This window comes from Aulonocara stuartgranti (assembly GCF_965226115.1).
Source record: "Aulonocara stuartgranti genome assembly, chromosome: 12".
Classification (NCBI taxonomy): domain Eukaryota; kingdom Metazoa; phylum Chordata; class Actinopteri; order Cichliformes; family Cichlidae; genus Aulonocara; species Aulonocara stuartgranti.
The window spans coordinates 23,324,396-23,345,917 of NC_138948.1; the positions used below are offsets into that span (position 1 = coordinate 23,324,396).

Consider the following 21,522-nt stretch of genomic DNA (forward strand, 5'->3'; position numbering starts at 1 on the left):
TCCCACACACATGCTTCAGACCGTGCATAGATTAACACAAGAGTGGCGTGATGGACATTTTTTTGTAGTATTCAGATGTGTTATTGCAGTTGGATAACAGCTGTGTTTGAGTCTATTAGTCCTTGCTCTGATTGCCCTGTACCGTCTGCCTGAGGGCAACAGTTCAAACAGGGAGTGGCCAGGATGTGAGGTGTCTTTTATGATGTTTTGGGCCTTTTTAAAACAGTGGGCGTTGTGTAGAACTTCCAGTGTTGTTAAACAGCAAGGATCTTTTTTTAATACAGCTTTTCCAAGCGTCCTAGTTTTATTTTGGATCTTATTTCACACACAGAACCAAAATTATTGCACAAAACCCCAAAACTATCAGGGTTAAAATTATTAGACCTTTGTGCAGGTCAGTCAATAGCGCTAACTTTGACCTTTGGTTTGCGTCGTCGTTGTGTTGAAAGACGAAGCAGCAAACCAGACCCAGTTCTGCTGCTGACTGCTTAAGGTTTTCTTTCAAAATCTTCATATCCTTTTTTTCATGATTCCTTTCATGGAGATGAGATTCCCACTTCAGGACGCACTGAAGCACACAGCATAATACTCCCACCACCGTGTTTCACTTTGGGGATAGTGTTCTTTGGGTTGTATGTCTCACCCTTCTTTCTCCAAGGATAAGCAGGGTCTCTCTGGCCAAAGAGCCCTGGTTTTGTCTCATCTGACCAAAAGATGTGCTTTCAGCATGTGCAGTCTTTCTGCAAAAGTGGAGTTTTTCCTTAATCTGCAACCTCGCAGTCCATTCTTGTGCAGGTGTCTAATGATTGCCTTCTTTGAGTATACAATTTACAACTTGGCTAAGTCATTCACTAGTCTCTTGGAAGTTGTTCTGGGGTCTTTAGAAACATGGAAACACTGTGATAACTTTGTATCCATCTCCTACTTTGTGCATCAACAATTCTTTTTCTCAAGTCTAAACTGTTTTCTTTCTGTTTTTGTCATGAAGCTCAAACTCTTGCTGAAGTTTTTATACTGTGTGTAAGTTGGAAGGTAGCTCTCGGTTTTCACATGATTTTACAAATTTTGAGCAAAGCTAGTGTAGAAATGCTGTCAAAGAAGCACTAGGGAAATTTCAGACAAAAACTATAAATGTCAAAGGGGAGCTGATTACTTTGCCCTGATTTGCAGCTAAATCAGATGGTACAGCCTAGCATCCTCATCTATTAACTTACATGATAAATGTGAATAAATGAACTGGGGATCCACCTAAAAGTGGAACACTGTTAGTTGCACTGAACATCTGTTGTTGATTTCAAACTGCAACTGTTGCGTTATTGACAAGCTCCACTTACAAAACTGTCTTGTGATGATTACATATAACCACCTTAAACTGCCTTCTTATAGGTATATCAGCACGCTTGCACCCATCTCATAATCCCTCAGGTGTTGTCCAGCGAGAAGTTTTTGGCAGCTTGTGCTGCAGGTGAGTCATGATGGCTGTGAATTTCATGTCAGTGGATCTTTGTTTTCGTTGCTATTTTAGCCTACATATATTTAACGTAGCCATAAAATGCTTCATTGTTTCTTAAGTTTTTTAAGTCCTAGAGGTAACATAACACATTTTATTGAATTTCTTCCCTCTTGCTGCTCGTCTCTTGCTAGGAAAGTGGGTTGTAACTCCCGACTATGTGCTGGACAGTGTTAAGAATGGCTCCTGGCTCGCAGAGGAAATCTATGAGGTGGCCATTTCCACAGGTTCCTCCGCTGCCTTCTACCCTGTCAAACAGTGGAGAGAGAAAGTGGCCAGTGGGAGACTGAAAGGGGCCTTTCAGGGCTGGAGGGTGCTCCTTATGGTCCAAGGGTCCACACGCAGAGCAATGTTCAAACGGTTACAAACCCTTGTTCTCTTTTAACCCATGTTCAAATAAAACGAGTGTCTGGTTAATTAATACATTTTTGGGTTGTTTTTTTTTTTATTCATTCACAGACTCCTAAAAGCAGGCAGGGCTGAGGTATATCACTGCCCTCCCCCCTCTTATGCCTCTATCACTCATGTCATGGCGAAACCTGTTACAGAATCCTCAAAATCCCACAGTGCTCCTTGTTACCCTGTGAGCCACATAGTCCAGCACCTCTTTGGGGTAAGTCATAAGAATGCATGTTTTAAAAACATATAAAAAATAATAATAATTTAAGCAACATATTTAAAACTGATTATTATTATTTAAAATTTTTTTTTTTTTTAATTTTCTTTTGGGGGGGTGGTGATTTAAATATTTTATATGGTCTTCATTTATATGTGCACATACTAGTCTAATCTTTATTAAACAGTTCATGTTAAAAAAATTATCTTGTAGACTGAAAGCCTATTGTTTGGGGGCCAAAGCAATCATGTGGATATGAATTTCAACATAACAGAAGAGCAAGAGGCTCATCCAGCAGATGTGAAGGAGAATTTCTCTACTCTGGAGGCGGAGCTTAAGACATATATCAAACAAGTGGTGTGTATTTGGGTTTTTTAATTTTTTTTATGAGTGGTTTTGTGTTTTCTTGACATCATTTTCTTTTCTTTCTTTTTGTTGCTTCTAGGGCCAGCCAAGACTGTGCTTCCTTGAATATTTGGGCTACCATGACCCCTATAGTCCCCTGGCTCAGGTAGATGTGCAGACATATCAACCCCCACCCTTGATCACTACTGTACATCTCTACAATAACTATGTGTTTCATCAAGAGGCTCAGGTCATTTAATTTCCTTTATGTCATGCATTTCAATGGAAAGTGACATCTAGAGCAAGGGCGCATCATACCCAGGTCACAATTTAACCACCACTGTCAGCTGATCTGAGAGTTTTGATTGGCAGGCCTATTAACAATACTCTCCACTGTCCTGTCCATACCTTACCCAAGTGGATATTGCTAATAGAAGTGCTCATGTTTTTCCATATGCCATTTACCCATAACAGACAGTCAGAAATGACCCCCAAGAACTTTTAAAGCCCATTCACTTCCTATTTCCATTACCCTTCTGCCCTCAACTCTTTCTGCCATCCATCTCTCTGAGTGCTGTTTCCTTCTGCTTTCCATATACCTCTTGAATTTTATCATTGTTCTTGTATTTCTCCAGGCAACAAAAATGGACTTCAGCAATGTTGGCTGCATGATAGAGTGTGGCCTCTTCACTGAAGCCTTGGACTCAATCAGAAGTGGTGTGTACCCAGGCCTCCTGCCACCGGCGCCGCACCTGATCTCCCTCTTAGAATACGCTCAGCAGGTAGGCATTACCATACTGCAGAAACTCCCACCTACTGCTAGTGTAATATCCTCAGGGGCTGCACAAAAGTAGAACTTGCTCTACATTTTTGAGTGTGGATAGCTGGCTTTGAGAGGTCTTTTTATTGGTTTTACTGTCTTTTGATTAAACTGTAATTTAGAGATGTAACATAATTAATTTAGTTATTGTACCTTTTTTTTGATAAGTAATTTTGTCAGTGAAATATCAGATCTCATCACATCCTCACATTTCCATCAAATATTTAACTTTATGTGACCAACAGTTCAAAATCAGAACAAGAGCGTGCACAGTGATAGCAAACAAACAAACATACTGTATTTACTCTGCATCATCCTGGACCAGCTGGAAATAAGTTTTACTAATTACTTTACTTAACTTTTACTTATTTACTTATTTAAAAAGAACAAAACAAAAACTTAAATTATTGTTTGGCTCTAATTACATTCTTGGCATCGTCACATCCATTATTTAAGAAAATAAATAAATTGTAGCTTCACTGAATTTTAAGTCTGTATGTACATCCCCGCATTCAAACCAACTGGAACTCAGTTGCTGTGTGCTGATTATGTCACAGGGTAACGCCACATCTGTCTTCATGAGAAATTTCCAGCAGGTCCTTGATAAACTGCTTATTACCAACCCTCCCTGGATGGCTCCCAAGTCAGTGAAACAGTATTTTACTCAAGTGCTGCAGTGTCCTCGGTGTAAGAAGGGCTTGTGGTCTTTTCTAGAGACAGCCATCAGGTAATTATTCCTGCTAATAATTTTATACTGCAAAAATGAAGAGTAACCATGTGATGTGTAGTGAACAAACACTCTAGTAGGTAGCAGTTGTGGTAATTTTACAAATATTTTATCTTCCAGATATTCTATGTCTAGTGAAGAGACCTGTCACGCACTTCCTGGACCTGGCCTTCCAACATTGTTACACTTCCACTGTTACATCCTGACTCTCATCCTGAAGATCTTCCAAGGGGAGCTCCACTCAGTCACTGCCGGGTAACAGTTTAAATAAACTCAGTTGGAGAAAGAACCATTTTTTATTTATTTATTTTAAATCAATCAGTTTAAATCATCACACATGTCGGGAGAATCATTGCTTGAATTTGCCCTTTCTGACATGTCCACTTCGACCGTGTTCTCATTATTATATCTCAATATAATTAGAATTTAAATGATTGGTTGGGCACTCACACATCATGCAGGAGGCAGAGCTGCCTTACTCTTACAAGGACTCTGTCGAACACTATAAAGACTTTGTGCTAGATAGCTGGCAGGGTAAAGTCTGTTTAATGTCTGATACAAATGATTAGGACATTTGTGTTCTCACACGCAGCTCCTATGGGTAATGTCTAGTAAAGTTCAGGGTTGCAGTGCATGTGTGAAAACGGCTTTAGAGTTGATTTCTTCTATTCTGTTAGTCCACAAAGCTCATAATCTGTATTGCAAGGACATACGTGTAGAAATTCTTAACAATCACTGTAGTTTAGCTGGAGTTGATACAGTAAGGTTTTTAAGTATTTGGAAAATTACACATAATTTTGCTTCATGCTGCCACAAATGAATCTACATGTGATTGAAGTCCAGACTTTCAGATTTAATTCAAGGTGTTCAGCAATTGAATTCTATTAGCTGTTTAGGAATTACAGCCTTTTTCCTTTTTTTTTTTTTTTTTTTTATATTCATAGTTTCCTTTTGTTTTTTTAGTTGTTAATTTTTTTCCTCCAGAGGCTGAAAAGAAATTGAACAAACTAGCTTAATTTCAAATTGATGTTGTTTTTATTAATTATTGGTTTTTTTTAATACTTGGATGAAAATCCTATGTAAACAACGACCACCTGAAGTCTTGAACCCATGAACTTCACCAAATGTTGTTTCCTCCCATGACATGTTCTGCCAGGTCTTTACTGTTTTTCTTAACCAAGGAAAGGATTATGCAATCATCTACCTTAGCTGTCTTCTGTGGTCTTTTAGGACCTTTGGTGCTTCTGAGCTTGTTTTTAAAAATGTACTACACGTAATGTTTTTGCTCCCTCTAAGATTTTTTTTCCTGCTTAATGTAGACTTCTATCACCTGCTGGGGTTAGGTGACAGAAGGGTTAGGTCATTGAATAACGAGGGAACGGGCAACAGGTGCCATGTGACCTTGAAACTGCTTGCCACTCAGTCGTCCAGTTACTTTTAATACCAGGGGGCTATGTATAAAATTTATTGTAGTTCTTATTCAGATAATTAAGTACTTTGGTTGTACCCCCATGAATAAAAGCTGAAAGTCTCTATTTTAATAATTTCTTATTCTTCCTTAGAGAGTTTGTGCAGCTCCAGGGAGCCCCTCCAGCATCAGCATCAGGATCTTTGCTCTATAGAACCTTCTGGACTGTGTGGGAGCGCTCCACCCTCTTGTCCAGTGCTGTAAAACAACTAATGCAGCTTTTGATACAGGCTGCCATGACTGTAATTTACTTTGATATTCTTATTGGATAATGTGCTCAGTCATTCAGAATGTTTTATTTTGATCCATAATTGACAGCAGATTGTAGTCTGACCTCATGACTAAAGTTACTATTGCTCATGGAGCTCGCTAGGTTCAAAATGTTGTTTATCTTTTCTAAAGGAGTACGCCGAGAGGGATGAGAAGCAGAAGTTGCACTTGGCAGACACCCTACTGGATTTCCTGTCTGTGTTGGTGGAGTTTTGGTGTCAGCAGCATTTCAAATTAAACCAGACACTAGTGGATAAAGGCCTGAAAGACTTGTCAGAATATCTTGCTGTCATTAGCCAGGGTAAGTGATAAAAACTGAAATTTGAGAACAGGAAGCATATTCAGAAAAACAAAACTTCTGTTATGTAAATTCTGTCCTAAGTTCAAAGTTTGGTTTCTGAATTTCATTTTCTTTTACTTAAAAAGTGGTAGAAGTAGTTTAAGCAGTTTAAAAACTTTATTTAGCAGAATTGTCTCTTTTGTTTATTCGTACGGTTTGACACGAGGTTTTCTTTATTCTAAAACAAAAATCTCTTCTAAAAAGATGCTCTCTTATCTTCTGATTTTCCTCTGTGGTTTTTCCCCATAGATTTATCTCCGAATATTTTGGTAGAACTGGTTATCAGGGTTCGCTCTACCAGGCTTAAGTTGATGGTGGCTGATGCCATATTCAGGAATCTCTGCTGCAGAAATGGATGCACTATGGGAGATGAACCTCTGTCACTCAAGAAAATGGTGCGTTTCTTGTTCCCATGTTTCCCTGTCCTTTATTCCTTGTTCCGTTTGGCAGATTTTGTCATTTCTACTTCTGGTACATTTGTGATCATCTTCCATTTTTACCGGAAACTCTGGAATTCACAGTGGTTTCTTGAGCGTCTGATATAATTGTACACGAAAAAAAAAAAATGCTTTTCTCTCTCTTTTCCCCCACTTTAAGTTAGTGTTAGAAGCAAAACACACAGTTGGTCTGCATTAGTTAATGACAGTTTTAATAAACTGGTATAGATTACATTATAGATTACATTTGCCCTTATGTGCCATGAAATGATTTCTGATGTCGTCTAACCAGAATATTATATTGCACTAGAACATCTGGCTTTCTCACTCTCCATTGGTGGCTTTGTGCTTCCTCAATTCCCCAAGGACGCACATATCAACTTGCAGTGTAAAGGCACTGTCTGACCTTGTGTATATCTGTGTGACTTCTGACAGGTGCTTTTCTACCTGCCTGCTCTGGGAAGTTTGGCTCTGAGTCCCAGTGGTACTCGCCTCAGGACTGAGCCCAGCTCACACAGCTGCACTAGTCAGGGGACCGACTGCAGGTCAGTTACACGCAGCTGTCTGTCTGTGCTACCGTTAAGTCCACATTGTGCATTCTCACAAGAGCCTGGAGCAAAACATGGAGGGGCTTACACACAGAGGTGGAGGCTGCACAAATGTCTGGTTTAAAATTCCAGGATGATGTTCAAATGTTTAACTTTGCATAAGCTATAGCACTTCAATGTCTTGTATTAGATTTACATTTTCCAAACTTCTTGAAATGTATTAATTTTTGAAGATGAGCTTAGAGATTCCCAGTGGCAGTGTGTTTAGTTACCTTTTTCATTTTTTTGACTTCAGAAAATTGTGACTATCAATCATATCAATGTCTAGTTGTCTAACCTTGTTTAGAGGCTGCATATCTACTAAAGATATAGCAGAAAGCATGTTGCTAGTAATCTTTTAGCAAAAAATACACATGAAAAGCTGTCACCCTGTAAAGTTGGTTATTGTACCATGTTTGTTGGCTTGTCTGTGTCTAAAATAGCTGGTGTAGTCGACCAGCAGTTTTCTGTGCCTCCATTGTCTGGATTCTTCTCACATAGTTCACGGTAGACAGCATAGCATTAGGCCAAACAAGTGAAAATGAACAGATCCTTTGAGAAATGTGAGCGAAAAGAAACAAAGGAACACCTGGTGAAAGGAGAAGTGTGTGGAGGTGAGGAGCAGAGATGCATGAATGGACTAAGGGAAAGCTGGAGACAGACAAATAGAGGTCAGACGGAGTTGGCATGTGATGGGTCGTGCCCAGGTCTGATCCTATCAGTGTGTGCTGGCTGACAGGAGGGGTGCACGGGGAAGTTAAACACACACACACACACACTGATATGGAGAGGGAGCCGCAGATAGACTTGGGTATCCCATCAGGCCTTTGTGTCTTCCCATACGACCACCAGCTCTCAAGCCCCCCCCCATCTCTCTTGGTCTACTCCTGCATATTAAATCCCTCTCTAACTGCAAACGCACCCACTTTATCCATACCCCATATCAGACATCTGCTGTTTCACCAGCAGGTAGTTGGCCTGGAAAAGGGCAGGAGTCACCAGGGAGCAGGTTCATGTGAAGGCTACTGGTTCATGCACAGACCAGATCTTCTCTTCCCCTCTATCCCTACTCTGTTTCTACTTTCTGCTTTCCCTGTATTTGCAAGTGGTTTACTTTATTTTGACATAGGCATGTGAAGAAATAAATGAAACAAGGAAAGGAATCTGTGTGGATGAGATAAAGAAATGCCAAAGGGCATGTAAAATCATTTGACCCTAAAAGAAAGAATGAAATCAAAATGACAAAGCCTGTGATGAGCTGAGAACAGAAACCAAGACGGGAAGCTTGTTTTCTGGTTTTCATGGTTAAATTCATGATATTGTACATAGCTGCAGTGATCTTGACAATCTTAATCAATTAACACATTTTATGTTAAAGCGTTTATGCATATGACACACTGCATATTCTATACAATAGCCTACATGATGAAAAACTGCTAAGAAGTAAAAAACAAAACAAGAGGAAAAACACATTATAGATGATATAAAAAATCAGCTATGTTTGTTGTGAGTGCTCAGTCGTAAGACAGGAAGGACTGGTTGGTTCGTGGTCGACCGGGTGAGTTGCCAGCTCTCCTCCCTGCTATCAGTCACCTCTCACTTTCAGAATGCATTAGGCTGTTTTTGATTGACTCAAAGATGTTGTAGTTCTATTTGAGATATTGTGAGCGTGTTTCTTCCGCATCAACAGACAGGCCAGCAACAGGGCATGTGTCCAAGTTACACCAAGCTGACAGGGTGGCTGATTGACCGACTGCTTAGAGGGCCATTTGATTTGCCAGGTGGCTGGTTGCATGGCATGGAGTGCTGTTAGCAGAAGGGAAGCTGTAATTAAACTGTGGTTTTCTTTGTGCTGGCTTAGTCATACTCTTTCCGTTGCTGTAATCGTTTCAGCCCACTTGACTATAGTGTTTTCTTTCTTTCTCTGACCAGACCTCTCTACGAGTCCCAACTTCCAAATATCAGCTAGGGTTTTAAGAAAAGCCTATAAAAGGATCAGCTAGATTCAATAAGATTTTTATAGTGAAGACAGATAAAAAGTAGGGGGGAAGGATTTCTTTTGCTATGATTAGTAAGAAAAATCCCATAAATTGCTTTCTTTCAGCACTTGACCAGCATTTCTGCATTATTTTAATGACTGCTCATACGTTTCTTTAGTGATAGCCTCCAAGGGCACACGCTGCTGCAGGCGCTTGATTGATAGCTGGGCTGCTGTCAGCAGACTGGCCTCCTAAAGTAGACCATGAGGAAAGAAGAGACCGGGGTGTATACAAGCCAAGTACTGTCAACTTCCACTGCCTGTATGGGCAGGGGACACTTGGGTGAAGTGGTTAAATGTGAGCCACCCTCAACATAGACACTGTTATGGAGTCACTTTCTCGCGCGCACTCTCTCACACATGCACACAGAGCTTGTCTCATCTCTTCTCAGCCTTGTCCTTGCTAATAACAAGCAACGTGACAGGACGTGTGTTTCCTCCTCACTGCTGGGAGCTCCTTCCTGGCTTCTGAACAACCCAATTACCAGGGAACAAGCCTCTTCCCTGTAATACGGATGGCACTCCACTTCAATGCAATGCATGCGCATGTGCACGTACATATACACACAAGACACCTGTCAGGCTTCACGCAGGCAGATCTTCCATACCTACACACAGGACTAGTGACAGCCCACAGCTATTAGCACGCCACTACTTTGAAGAGGCTTCACTTTCTTTTACTAGTTATTCCTCCTAATGTGCTTGCTCACATTGAATTCTTCGTCTCTGCGTTTGAGGCGTTAAGTGGGAGGAAAAGTGTTTTGGAGACAGGAATAGAGGATTAGTTGTGTGAAGTGTGTGTGTGGCCAACACAGTAGGGGTTTGACAGATATTGTCAGATTTCATATAAGATGATATCGTGCCATAAGGGATTCATTTGCTAATGGCAATTTTCACAGTACAGTGATGCTGGTTCCACTTTCTCCACCACTGGGTCTCCCTGCAGTCATGCTCAAATGGTCAATTGCTCTTGTTTACATGAATCATGGGTAATCACTTTTTCTTTTTTTTTTCTTTTTTTAAATTTGAAGAAATTTATAAATAGAGCATGTGTGTATTTTCTCATTAACCCTTCTGGGCCACATTCTTTGTCTCCATACAGACCTCAAAACTCTTTGGAGAATGAAACCTGCTCGGAGAAAGAGAACATCCCCAGAGGTTTGAACAGAGTCAACGCAGTAGGTACAGCATGCACCCATTGTTCAAGAGCATAGCTTCACATTTGCAAGGAGTGGACTTTTAATGGACTGATGCACTACAGTAGGTCATCAGGAACATGATAGCGCTGTCATCACTTTCGGTTTAATGAAGAGCACATAATGCATGGCAAAAGTGATTGATTTGCATCGAACCACACTTCCTTCTAGTCAGCTTTATGAGCAGCTTGACTGCATAAGCGGGCCTGCCATGTATGTTTGTGGCAGACTTTGGACCATAATAAGTGCTGTGCCTTCTCTACTTGTTATATCTGCGTTGAAATTCTAGACTGCGCTTTTTGTTTTGTTTTGCTTTTTCGTCATGTCTTTTTCACCTTAAAAAAACTGAACAAAAAAACCAAAACCCTAACAGATAAATGGATAAATCGCAGGGACAGAAATAATGGGGGGCAAACACACAAAACAATAACAGATATTAGTACGCACAGTGTGGCTCAGATCTCCATTTTGGAGACATTAAATGCAGCAATTAGGGTAGCACTTTTAAATATACAGCGGCTGCACTGGTGGAACTTCCTGCAATTAGAGGCATGGCACTCTGTGTGAACTCTCGAAGGTGTCAAAGCTCATATCTCCCCCCTCCACCTGATCAGAAAGGCCCTGTGCTGGTGCAAAGGAGGGGTGGAGGGTAAAGGAAAGGGAGTGGGTGTGGGGTTAGGGGGGGTGAAGGCTGAGGCAGGAGACTCAAGGCTGTTGGCATGTGTTGTTTTTCCACTACGTGATCTCTATACCGATGTGGTTGGCATTAATTTTTGATGAACCATCGGCACAGCATACTTCCCTCTCGCCCTCTCATCCCTTCTTGACTCATCCCATTCTCTCCCTCCCTCCCTTCCTTCCTCTCTTTCCGTTACAGGCTTTTCACCCACATATGTAAACTTGCTTTCTTATATTCTGCACATCTTTGCTTTGGAGCATCTGTCTCGCCTTCTGGAACCTCTGTATCTTTGTCACAGTAGCTGAGAGGGGTTGAGGGATTTGGGATGAACTTCTCTTTTGTAGTCCCGCTTTTGCTTGTGGAAGCTCAGTAGAGATTTCCATTTTAATCAGCCCTAATGTACTGTATGTAGACTGTCAAACAAGAACTGCTGAGTTTTCATTGTTTAAAATCTGTTGGCGTTTAGCGGCACATCATTTCTGAAACAAACCATTAAGGTCAACATTTACAGAGCGTAGTCCAAAAGCTGCGTTCGGTATTCTTTAACTTGTAAAGCAATGCTACACAGCTTTACCCACCAGAAATAAGTATTGAAAAGGGACGAAGATTGCCATTGGTTAAAAAAAAACATATACCCCATAGCATGGGGAGGTATTAGACAACTATAGCGGTTGCCAAGTTACTTACTGTGCAACTGTGCAAACATCATGCACCACCCTTCATTTTATTATATTTGGCTTCCAAGGAGATCCAGACTTTATTGTAGCTTTTTAAATTGCTCTTGAGCAATAGTTCTCCAGACTTTCTGAAGGTCTTTCAAAGTTTTTCTCTGGACACTCCCTGCTTTTTCACTCTATTTCATTCTGGTCTTTGTAAACGATCATTTTCAGTTGAATTGTTTTTGGGTTTTTTTTGTTTGTTAAGCCACTTAACACTGGCCTATGAATCATTCAGGCATCAAGGGATACCTAATTCAGTAGACTAACCAGTTATTGTGTATACACATAACAAAGAACTGTGCAAAGAATCTGTTTTAAATGAGCAGAGTGAAGCTGACCCCCCACCCACTTGAAACGTAAAGGCAAATAGGCGGAGCGGTTAGTGCTACGTTTGTGCAGATTTGTGCAGGTAAAATTAGCGTTTGTGCTGCTACGGTTTCCGAGATATTAAACTTTATTTTATAGGTCATTCAAAGGTCACCATCCCCCCAGACTTCTCCAAAACGGGCCAAAATGGTCTACTTTTTTAGTGCTACGTTTGTGCAGGTAAAATTAGCGTTTGTGCTGCTTCTGTTTTAAAGATATTAATGAAAATGTAAAGGTCAACCAGCCCCCCCACATTACCCAAATCCAACAAAAGTGGTATCAAACGTTTGTGCTACGTTTGTGCTGGTTTGTGCTGCAAAGATTTTCGTTTGTGCTGCTATCATTTTAAAGATATTAATAACAATTTCTAGAGGTCATCAGAGGTCAACCAGCCCCCCCACATTAATTAAATCAAACAAAATGGGTGTCAATCAACTGTGCTACGTTTGTGCTGGTTTGTGCTGCTAAAATTTTCGTTTGTGCTGCTTCTGTTTTAAAGATATTAATGAAAATGTAAAGGTCAAAAGGTCAACCAGCCCCCCCACATTACCCAAATCCAACAAAAGTGGTATCAAACGTTTGTGCTACGTTTGTGCTGGTTTGTGCTGCAGAAATTTTTGTTTGTGCCGTTATTATTTTAAAGATATTAACAAAAATTTCTAGAGGTCAACCAGCCCCCCCATATTAATGGAATCAAACAAAATGGATGTCAAACGTTTGTGCTGGTTTGTGCTGCAAAAATGTTTGTTTGTGCTGCTAACATTTTAAAATGTTTAATAAAATAACGTCTTGATGCGTGCTTAATCATCCAGGTAAGTAAATCCCAAAAGGTTGATTCTGTTCATCTGGACATTTTCAGTTGGAGAAACGTTTCGTCACTCATCCAAGTGACTTCTTCAGTCTCAGCTGACTGTAGGTTTCCCCAACCATATAAACACCCGTGAGTGAAGTTGCCCCCCCTACCTTCTTCAAATCGAACAAAATTGATGTCAAACATTTGTCCTGCAAATTATTTTGTTTGTGCAGGTTATGTTTCCCTAATTTTATAAACAGTACATGTACAGTGAGAGAGAGATGTTACATCTGTCTTCACTTGCATCCCAGTCATAGAAGCGTTGGAGGTCGTTCATAAGAGATTACAGGATCATCCCAACCTCAGCAACAGGACCACTCTCAGCACTGATCAGTTGTGTTTGCTTTTGGAACTGTCTTAATTCCACCTATTTTGCATAAGGGTCAGTACAGGCAGAAATCTAGGTGTGCCATGGGTTCCCACAGGCCCCTGGTCAAAGTCACCAAACCAGTTCGTAAGCAGGTACAGGTGTGGCCAGAAGGGTCTTCAGAGGCACTGCTTTTCCACCACAGGCCGCCACACACGACAACACCACAGACTTTCAGGAATATACAGAAACTGTCACTGCCTACATCCCAAAATGCATCGATGATGTCACAGAGACCAGGACTATCACTGTCTGGGCCAATCAGAAACCATGGCTCACAGGTCAGGTTTAAATGCTCCTAAAGTTGAAAAATGCAGCCTTCAGAGCCAGGAATTAGGTGAGTCTAAGAACAGCAAGGGCAAACCTGTCACGTGGCATCAGCTACAGCAAAGCTTCAGCGACAGCAGAGATACTTGGAGGCAGTGGCAAGGAATACAAACCATCACAGACTACAAGCCCACTCTACAGACCGTGGTGACACAATCCCCAGACAGTGTGTGGAGATCCCTCCACCATCATTACTGAACCCAAGAAGTCATCTATCTCCTGCTTTAAGGACTACCGTCCTGTCAAACTCACCTCCATCATTATTAAGTTAAGTGCTTTGAACGGTTAGTCATGCATCAAATCAAATTATTGCTTTCCCCCAACCTGGATCCATTTCAGTTCGCATACCGGTCAAAACGCTCAACCGATGATGGAATTTCAACTGCCCCTCACTCAGCCCTCACACATCTGAACACTAGAGACTCATATGTCAGAGTGCTGTTCATAGACTTCAGTTCAGCATTCAACACCATCATTCCCCAGCAACTCATTCACAAACTGGATCTGCTGGGGATCAGCACCTTGCTGTATAACGGGCTGCTAGATTTCTTGACAGGAAGACAGCAGACAGTACGGGTCGACAGCAACACCTCCAGCCCAAGAACACTGAATACGGGGCTACCCAAGGATGTGTGTTGAGCTCCCTTCTCTTCACTCTGCTGACCCACGACGAGATCTACTACAGGGGTGAAGTTAACCATCTGCCAGAGTGGTACAGCAACAACAACCTGTCCCTGAATGTGGAGAAGACCAACAGCGACTCTACTTCCTCTGCAAACTGAGAAGCACAAGAGATTCAACCCCCATTATGAGCACCTTTTACAGAGGCACAGTTGAGAGTATCCTCACCAGCTGCATCACTGTGTGGTATGACTCCTGCACTGGGTTCTGCAGGAAAAAATGACAACGGGTAGTGAGAGCAGCCGAGAGCATTGTGGGGACCTCTCTTGCCTCCCTCCCCAGGAGATCTACTGCACCTGCCTCATCTGGAAGGTCGTCTCCATTACAGGTGACTCCACTCATCCCTTCAACAGCGTCTTCAGTTTGCTGCCATCAGGAAGGATACTGAAGAGCCTCCGGGGCAGAACCAGCAGACTGAGAGACAGCTTCGTCCATCGGGCTGTCAGGATGCTGACCATCTCTGGATCGAGAAGGGGGGCCCAAGGGTACATCTTTCGCCATCCTACAATGCTGTGATTGTAGCCATTCCCCACTTTCTGTGAATGGTACTCATGGCCATTGATCAATAGGCTTTGATTAGTTGTCATTGATCAATGGTCATAAGAATTTGCATACTAACAATCATGGAATTAACCCCCCGGCACATTGTTCATTCAGTGGCGCTAGTTTCCTTCACTATGCAAATGTACTGTTTATATGGTTGGGGAAACCTACAGTCAGCTGAGACTGAAGAAGTCACTTGGATGAGTGACGAAACGTTTCTCCAACTGAAAATGTCCAGATGAACAGAATCAACCTTTTGGGATTTACTTACCTGGATGATTAAGCACGCATCAAGACGTTATTTTATTAAACATTTTAAAATGTTAGCAGCACAAACAAACATTTTTGCAGCACAAACCAGCACAAACGTTTGACATCCATTTTGTTTGATTCCATTAATATGGGGGGGCTGGTTGACCTCTAGAAATTTTTGTTAATATCTTTAAAATAATAACGGCACAAACAAAAATTTCTGCAGCACAAACCAGCACAAACGTAGCACAAACGTTTGATACCACTTTTGTTGGATTTGGGTAATGTGGGGGGGCTGGTTGACCTTTTGACCTTTACATTTTCATTAATATCTTTAAAACAGAAGCAGCACAAACGAAAATTTTAGCAGCACAAACCAGCACAAACGTAGCACAGTTGATTGACACCCATTTTGTTTGATTTAATTAATGTGGGGGGGCTGGTTGACCTCTGATGACCTCTAGAAATTGTTATTAATATCTTTAAAATGATAGCAGCACAAACGAAAATCTTTGCAGCACAAACCAGCACAAACGTAGCACAAACGTTTGATACCACTTTTGTTGGATTTGGGTAATGTGGGGGGGCTGGTTGACCTTTACATTTTCATTAATATCTTTAAAACAGAAGCAGCACAAACGCTAATTTTACCTGCACAAATCTGCACAAACGTAGCACTAAAAAAGTAGACCATTTTGGCCCGTTTTGGAGCAGTCTGGGGGGATGGTGACCTTTGAATGACCTATAAAATAAAGTTTAATATCTCGGAAACCGTAGCAGCACAAACGCTAATTTTACCTGCACAAATCTGCACAAACGTAGCACTAACCGCTCCGCCTATTTGCCTTTACGTTTCAAGTGGGTGGGGGGTCAGCTTCACTCTGCTTTTTAAATGGTGTCTTTAGGTACTTTGATACTAGCAGGTCATGGTAAAATCACAGAATTTGATCCCATTTATTTAAAAACCCAACAAACAACAACAACCAAATGGAACACAATCTGAAAGGCATCAAATTGTATGTTTGCACTAACAAAGTGATTCCCGAAGAGTTTTTAGCCAAAAACCCAGCCATCCTGTGTGCATCCTTAATAAAATGGAAGAACTGGACAAGTGGACTATTTAGAACTGACAGGCCTAAGAACCATGTACAGCAGATAAACACTGTCTGAAAGTCTTGTCTTTAAGAAATAGAAACAAATTCAGGAAAGACCTGACTGAGGACATGAGTTGAATCAATCTACCAATCTAGTTAAAGCCTGGATAGAAAAGTACACGATGAAACAGAATCGGTCAGAGCTCGGACCTCAGTATTATTATAACTACATAAGCTGATCTTGATGTGCTTCAGGAACCAAGGAGAACTATTTCTGAAGTCTACTTACAGCTCGGCTCAAAAGAATAAAGTTGGTAATGCCAAATATTGACTTTCGAGTTGGTTAATATTGTATAAACTCTGATTTGCGTTATACCTGAACTGTTTTTTGCTCCACATTGTAAACATGTTTATGGTGGGCATTTTAACATGGAAACATAAAAACATTCATTCAAACACAAAGACATTTATCGGCTTAAAGAGTTACACAAGTTTTTATTACTCATTTTGTAGCTTTCGATTTTATCACACACAAGTGCAGTTTATTGAGCGGTCATACGGTAATGTTATCAGTGCTTTAATGACCTGTGTGTTGGCTTAAGAGTTGCTACTTAACGTTTATTCAGCAGCAGTTTGATGAAAGTTCATCACTGCTTACAGCCATTTACAGGGATCATTCCTACCACCTATAGAGTTTTATTTTAGGAATATTATGTTGCATAATATGCAAGTATATAGATCTTTGCTTGCTCTTATTGGAGACACTGTATTTCTGTCTGAATGTTTCCTGTTGGCAGAGAGGGTGACATAGATGTTGCTGACCAGTGTTGTTTTTGACTGATTTTAATGGAGTTATCATTCACCATTGGAATTTTGAAATGTTTATTGCCAGTAAATGCATCTGAGGCACAGTTTAAGAAGCAGTAATGTTCACTTGGGGAATTATTTTCCTGCCGTTGCTTTCAGAGGTAGCAATAGTAGATGTCTTCAAATAGTTTTAAATATATCCAGTAACTGGCACAGAATACACTTCAAACACATTCCTTACAAATAGCATTGTTACAGGCTTTGAGCGGCTTTTTGGTCCAGGGATCAGCAGGCCAAGCAGTGCTTTACAGGAGTGTAGCAAGCAGACTGAGGGATATAAAGAGCAACACATACATTTAACTTTTCTATTAAAGTGTGAAACAGGGGATTTATAGAAAAGGACAGGCGGATTTATCCTTTCCGTGCTTGTAAATGCTGAGCATGCAATTACCCCTATAATAGAGGCGTTGTGTCCAAATTGGAACCATTAAAGTGATTTAACAGTACGTGGATTGGCCCTGGCATTTGCTAGGATGTGTACACATGGGGTGTAGTGGAATGGGTGTTTAATCACTGCGTTTTAGTGCTCGGTAATAGCAGAGCAGCCCATGTAGAACACTGACGTGCCACAAAGTATAGCATACTCATTAGGTCCTGTAGTTTGGGTGTTTTTGATTTTTAGCTTGGAAATATTGGTTTGCTTGACTGATTGGTCTCGTTACTGATGCTGAAACTATAACAACCAGACTACCTTCTTTATGATGTCATGCCATCAAATAACTGAGGTTTAATATGCAGTGCAAAATAAAGATTATTGCAAATTATTGCAGCAAATCATAGCACACTCTAATCTGACTTGTCTGAATAGTTTATTACCTGCTCTGTTTTCTGATGCCGTTCTTAATGAACTGATTTATCTCATGATTGCAATGATTTTTGAGCTGCATTCAAGTCCAAAAGCAGACTGTGTAATTCTCTCTGAACACCTCCACAGAGGTGTATGAAGCAGGTAAGAGGTGGAAATAGCGTAGATCTTTCATTTCAGTGGATTTGTAGTTGAATTAAAAATTCTGAGCAATTCTGAGACATTTTACTAAATAGTCCTGATATTTTCACAGAATCAAAAGTAATGTGGGGGAAGGCGGGTTGCAAGTACTTGGTTGTAAATCCTTTGTAGTTAATGACTGCTTCAGGTCCAGAACCCATGAATCTCACCAGTTACTGTGTTTCCTCACCTTGGGTGCTCTGCCAGACTTCTGCCTCCTCCAAAAATGTATTTATTTATTTATTTATTTGTTTGTTTTCATCTATGCATTTCTGATTTCATCTCCATCGTCGACATTAATTAGTGACCTGGGTACTTTTGCTCATTACCAAAAGCCTCTTCCATCGTGCCAGAAACAAATAGAGAAAATTTCGAACAATTATGTCACTGTCTTTAATGCCCAACTATGCACTGTAAATGACCACTGACACATAATTATTGTATTAAACTTTATGGCGCATCTTTAGAAAAAACAAACATAAAAACAAATTAAGCAGCTTATTAGGTACACCTTAATAGTTCTGGGTTGCATAAATTCAAGAAGGTGTTGGAAACATTGCTCATAGGTTGTTGGGGGTTTTTTGTGTGTTTTTTTTCTTTCTTTTTTTTTCTTTTTTTTTGTCCACATTGAGATGACAACATCACACAGTTACTGCATATTTGCCAGCTGCACATCTATGAGGTTAATCTCTTGTCCCACCAAATCCTAAAGGTGCTCTATTATGTTGAGATCTTTGTTATATTCAGGAAACCACTTTGAGATGATTTGAATGGTATGATACTGTGTGTTATCTTACTGGAAGCAGCCATCAGAATGGATCTGTGCTTTCATGTTGTTCATGACAAATTCTGTCTAAAAGTTGGACCAAAAACTGAGAGTCATTACAGCGGGCAAAGTTTTTTCACTCTTCTATAGTCCAATTTCGGTGAGCCTGTGTGAATTCCATCCTCAGTTTCCTGTTCTTAGTTGACAGGCATGACACCTGGCACTCCTGACCTCTGACATCAACACTCAACAACACTGACATCAACTGCTGCTCACAGGACATTTTCTTGGGGGAAAATCCCAGCCCATCTGTCACCGGATCAAACCAAACTGTCTTCATATTCACTTAAATCAACTTTCTTCCCCCTTCTGATACTTGGTTTGAACTTCTGCAGTTCATCTTAACCATGTCTACATGCCTAAATGCATTGAGTTACTGCCATGTGATCACTCCATCCTCTATTTCCTTCACTACTTCTCAAATAATCTACAGTTAGGTCCATAAGTGTTTGGATAGCCACACAATTTTTGTAATTTTCCTCTGTACCCCACCAGTGTGGTTTTATTTCAAACAAATATGCGAGTGAAGGTGCAGATTTCCAGCAGTAATTCAAGGAATTTAATAAAAGTAATGCATTAACTGTTTAATAATTACAGCTACTCTTATGGAAGCTGTTTCATGGCCAGGTGATGCCTGTTCCCTTGTTATTTCACTACAAATTAAGAAGATAAAATACCTGGAGTTGATTCCAAGTGTAGCATTAGGCAGCTACCCACTGGAACGCTTAACACGAAGTCCAAAGAGATGTTGATGCAAGTAAAGGAGGACATTTTCACCTAGCGAGAAAGGCAAAAAATAGTTAGTCTACAATCAAGAGAACCCTTCATGAATGGAAATACAGAGGGTTTACACCAAGGTCCAAAACAATGGTTATACTCAAGAACATGAAGGCCAAATTAGGCTATACCAGAAAAGATCTAAAGGGCTCGCTGCACTGCTCTGGAAAATTACTTAGGAAAGATGAAATCAAGAAGAACTTGTATTAGAATGATGATGAGAAAAAAAGTATAGAGAAAAAGAAAAACATCTCATGATTTGACGCATAGCACATCTGTCAAACATGGTGGACCCAATGTTATGGCACGGGCTTGTGTGGCTGCCAGTAGAACATGGTCACTACTGTTTATTGTTGACATGACAGCTGATCGATGTAGCAGGATGAATCATGAAGTCATCAAGGTCGCACTTTGCTCCGATTAAGCCAAATGCTGCAAAACTGTTTGAATAGTGCTTCACAGTGCATATGAATAATGACCCAAAGCATATTGGAACAGTAACCCAAGAGTTTCTAAAACCAAAGGAATGAGATATTCTTCAATGGCCAGGTCTATCAGCGGATCTCAACCCAATAGAGCATGCTTTTCAATTACTGCGGATATAACTGAAGGCAGTGAGACCCACAAATGAGCACCAAGTGAAGGTGGCTGCAGGAAAATACCTGGTAGAGCATCTCAAGGAATGGAATGCAGTATTTGGTGATGTCCATGGATTGTAGACTTCAGGTATTCACTGAATTCAAGTATTAAAGATAACATATTAAAAATGTTATTTTGTACCAATGTGTGTGTTTTTTTTTTTTTTGAAAGAAAGAAAGAGAGAAAGAAAGAAAGAAAGAGAGAAAGAAAGAAAGAGAAAGAAAGAAAGAAAGAAATTAATTTGATTTCAAAATACTTAATGCAAATAAAATATGTTAAAGCTCTTGAATTAAAGCTGGAAGTCTGCATTTGAGTCACATCATGGCCAATTGACTCAAAATTATCTGTGCTGGTACAAAGGTTGAGTGATTGTCCAAATACTTGTGGACCTTTATGAAGAAAATGTGCAATATTTGTCTGTGCCAACCATGGTGGTCTGAGCTGGATTTGAACTGAACTGGAATCCCTACGTCTTTTTTCTTTCTTTTTTTTTTATCTCCTCCATTCCATTTTTCAACCTTTCAACTATTGTGGATGGCATTTAATACATCTTTGCAGCCTCAAAGACATTTACTGGAGCAAAGGAATTCTTCAGAATGAATACGAACCAGCATTCTCAATATTTTGCCTGCATGCGTTTTGCTGTCCCCTTCACCGCTTCTTCTCCCTCCCTCTCCCCCATCTCCACCTATTTTATTATTTTTTTCTTTTTGCCCCACTCTTTGCTCTGTGTGCGTTGGAGTGGAGCCCCTGTACAGGGATGGCGTCCTGGGGAGAGCTAGTAAAGCATTTATTACAGCCTTTGCAGTTCTGTGTTATACTGGCAAGCACAGAGCCACTCATGCTTGGCCTTTAACTTCTCTCTGAAGTTCAGCCATACATGAAAAGAGGGGGCTCTGGCCCACTAATTTATTCCTGATTTAATATTGTATTTGAAAAAGTGAGGAATGCAGTATAAATGAGGAAAAAAGAAATGGGTGGAATAAAATTGTGTACAAAAATGTAAATGGAGTCTTTTGAGAGGGTTTTTTTTTTTTTTTTTTTTTTCCTCCCCCGCTAGTAGTTTGCTGATTAAATATCACGTGGTGACACTGGCAATGCCCAGCAGAGCTTTTGAACCTAGGATCTGTGAAGAATCGTTTTCGAGGCTTTGTGCGAGGGCTGTCTACCATAACTTCCTCTTAAGTAACAAT

General features: G+C 40.5%; 2 protein-coding genes across 4 annotated transcripts in view; one reads left to right on the forward strand and one right to left on the reverse strand.

The window, feature by feature from the left end:
• Positions 1–5,302, reverse strand: part of kiaa0825 (KIAA0825 ortholog) — a 122,134-nt gene extending 116,832 nt beyond the window's left edge. The window contains exon 1 of the mRNA XM_082554003.1: positions 5,223–5,302. The gene's annotated coding sequence lies outside the window, so the exon portion shown is untranslated. The remainder of the gene's footprint in view (positions 1–5,222) is intronic.
• The window catches only part of slf1 (SMC5-SMC6 complex localization factor 1), a 37,072-nt gene that overhangs the window by 1,681 nt on the left and 13,869 nt on the right, over positions 1–21,522 (forward strand). For all 3 annotated transcript variants that reach the window (XM_082554011.1, XM_082554009.1, XM_082554010.1), the window contains exons 3-15: positions 1,387–1,465; positions 1,645–1,870; positions 1,970–2,123; positions 2,340–2,483; positions 2,572–2,637; positions 3,107–3,253; positions 3,849–4,018; positions 4,139–4,273; positions 5,581–5,728; positions 5,889–6,057; positions 6,346–6,491; positions 6,969–7,078; positions 10,261–10,340. In XM_082554011.1, coding sequence (XP_082410137.1) covers positions 1,387–1,465; positions 1,645–1,870; positions 1,970–2,123; positions 2,340–2,483; positions 2,572–2,637; positions 3,107–3,253; positions 3,849–4,018; positions 4,139–4,273; positions 5,581–5,728; positions 5,889–6,057; positions 6,346–6,491; positions 6,969–7,078; positions 10,261–10,340 — 1,774 coding nt within the window. The remainder of the gene's footprint in view (positions 1–1,386; positions 1,466–1,644; positions 1,871–1,969; positions 2,124–2,339; positions 2,484–2,571; positions 2,638–3,106; positions 3,254–3,848; positions 4,019–4,138; positions 4,274–5,580; positions 5,729–5,888; positions 6,058–6,345; positions 6,492–6,968; positions 7,079–10,260; positions 10,341–21,522) is intronic.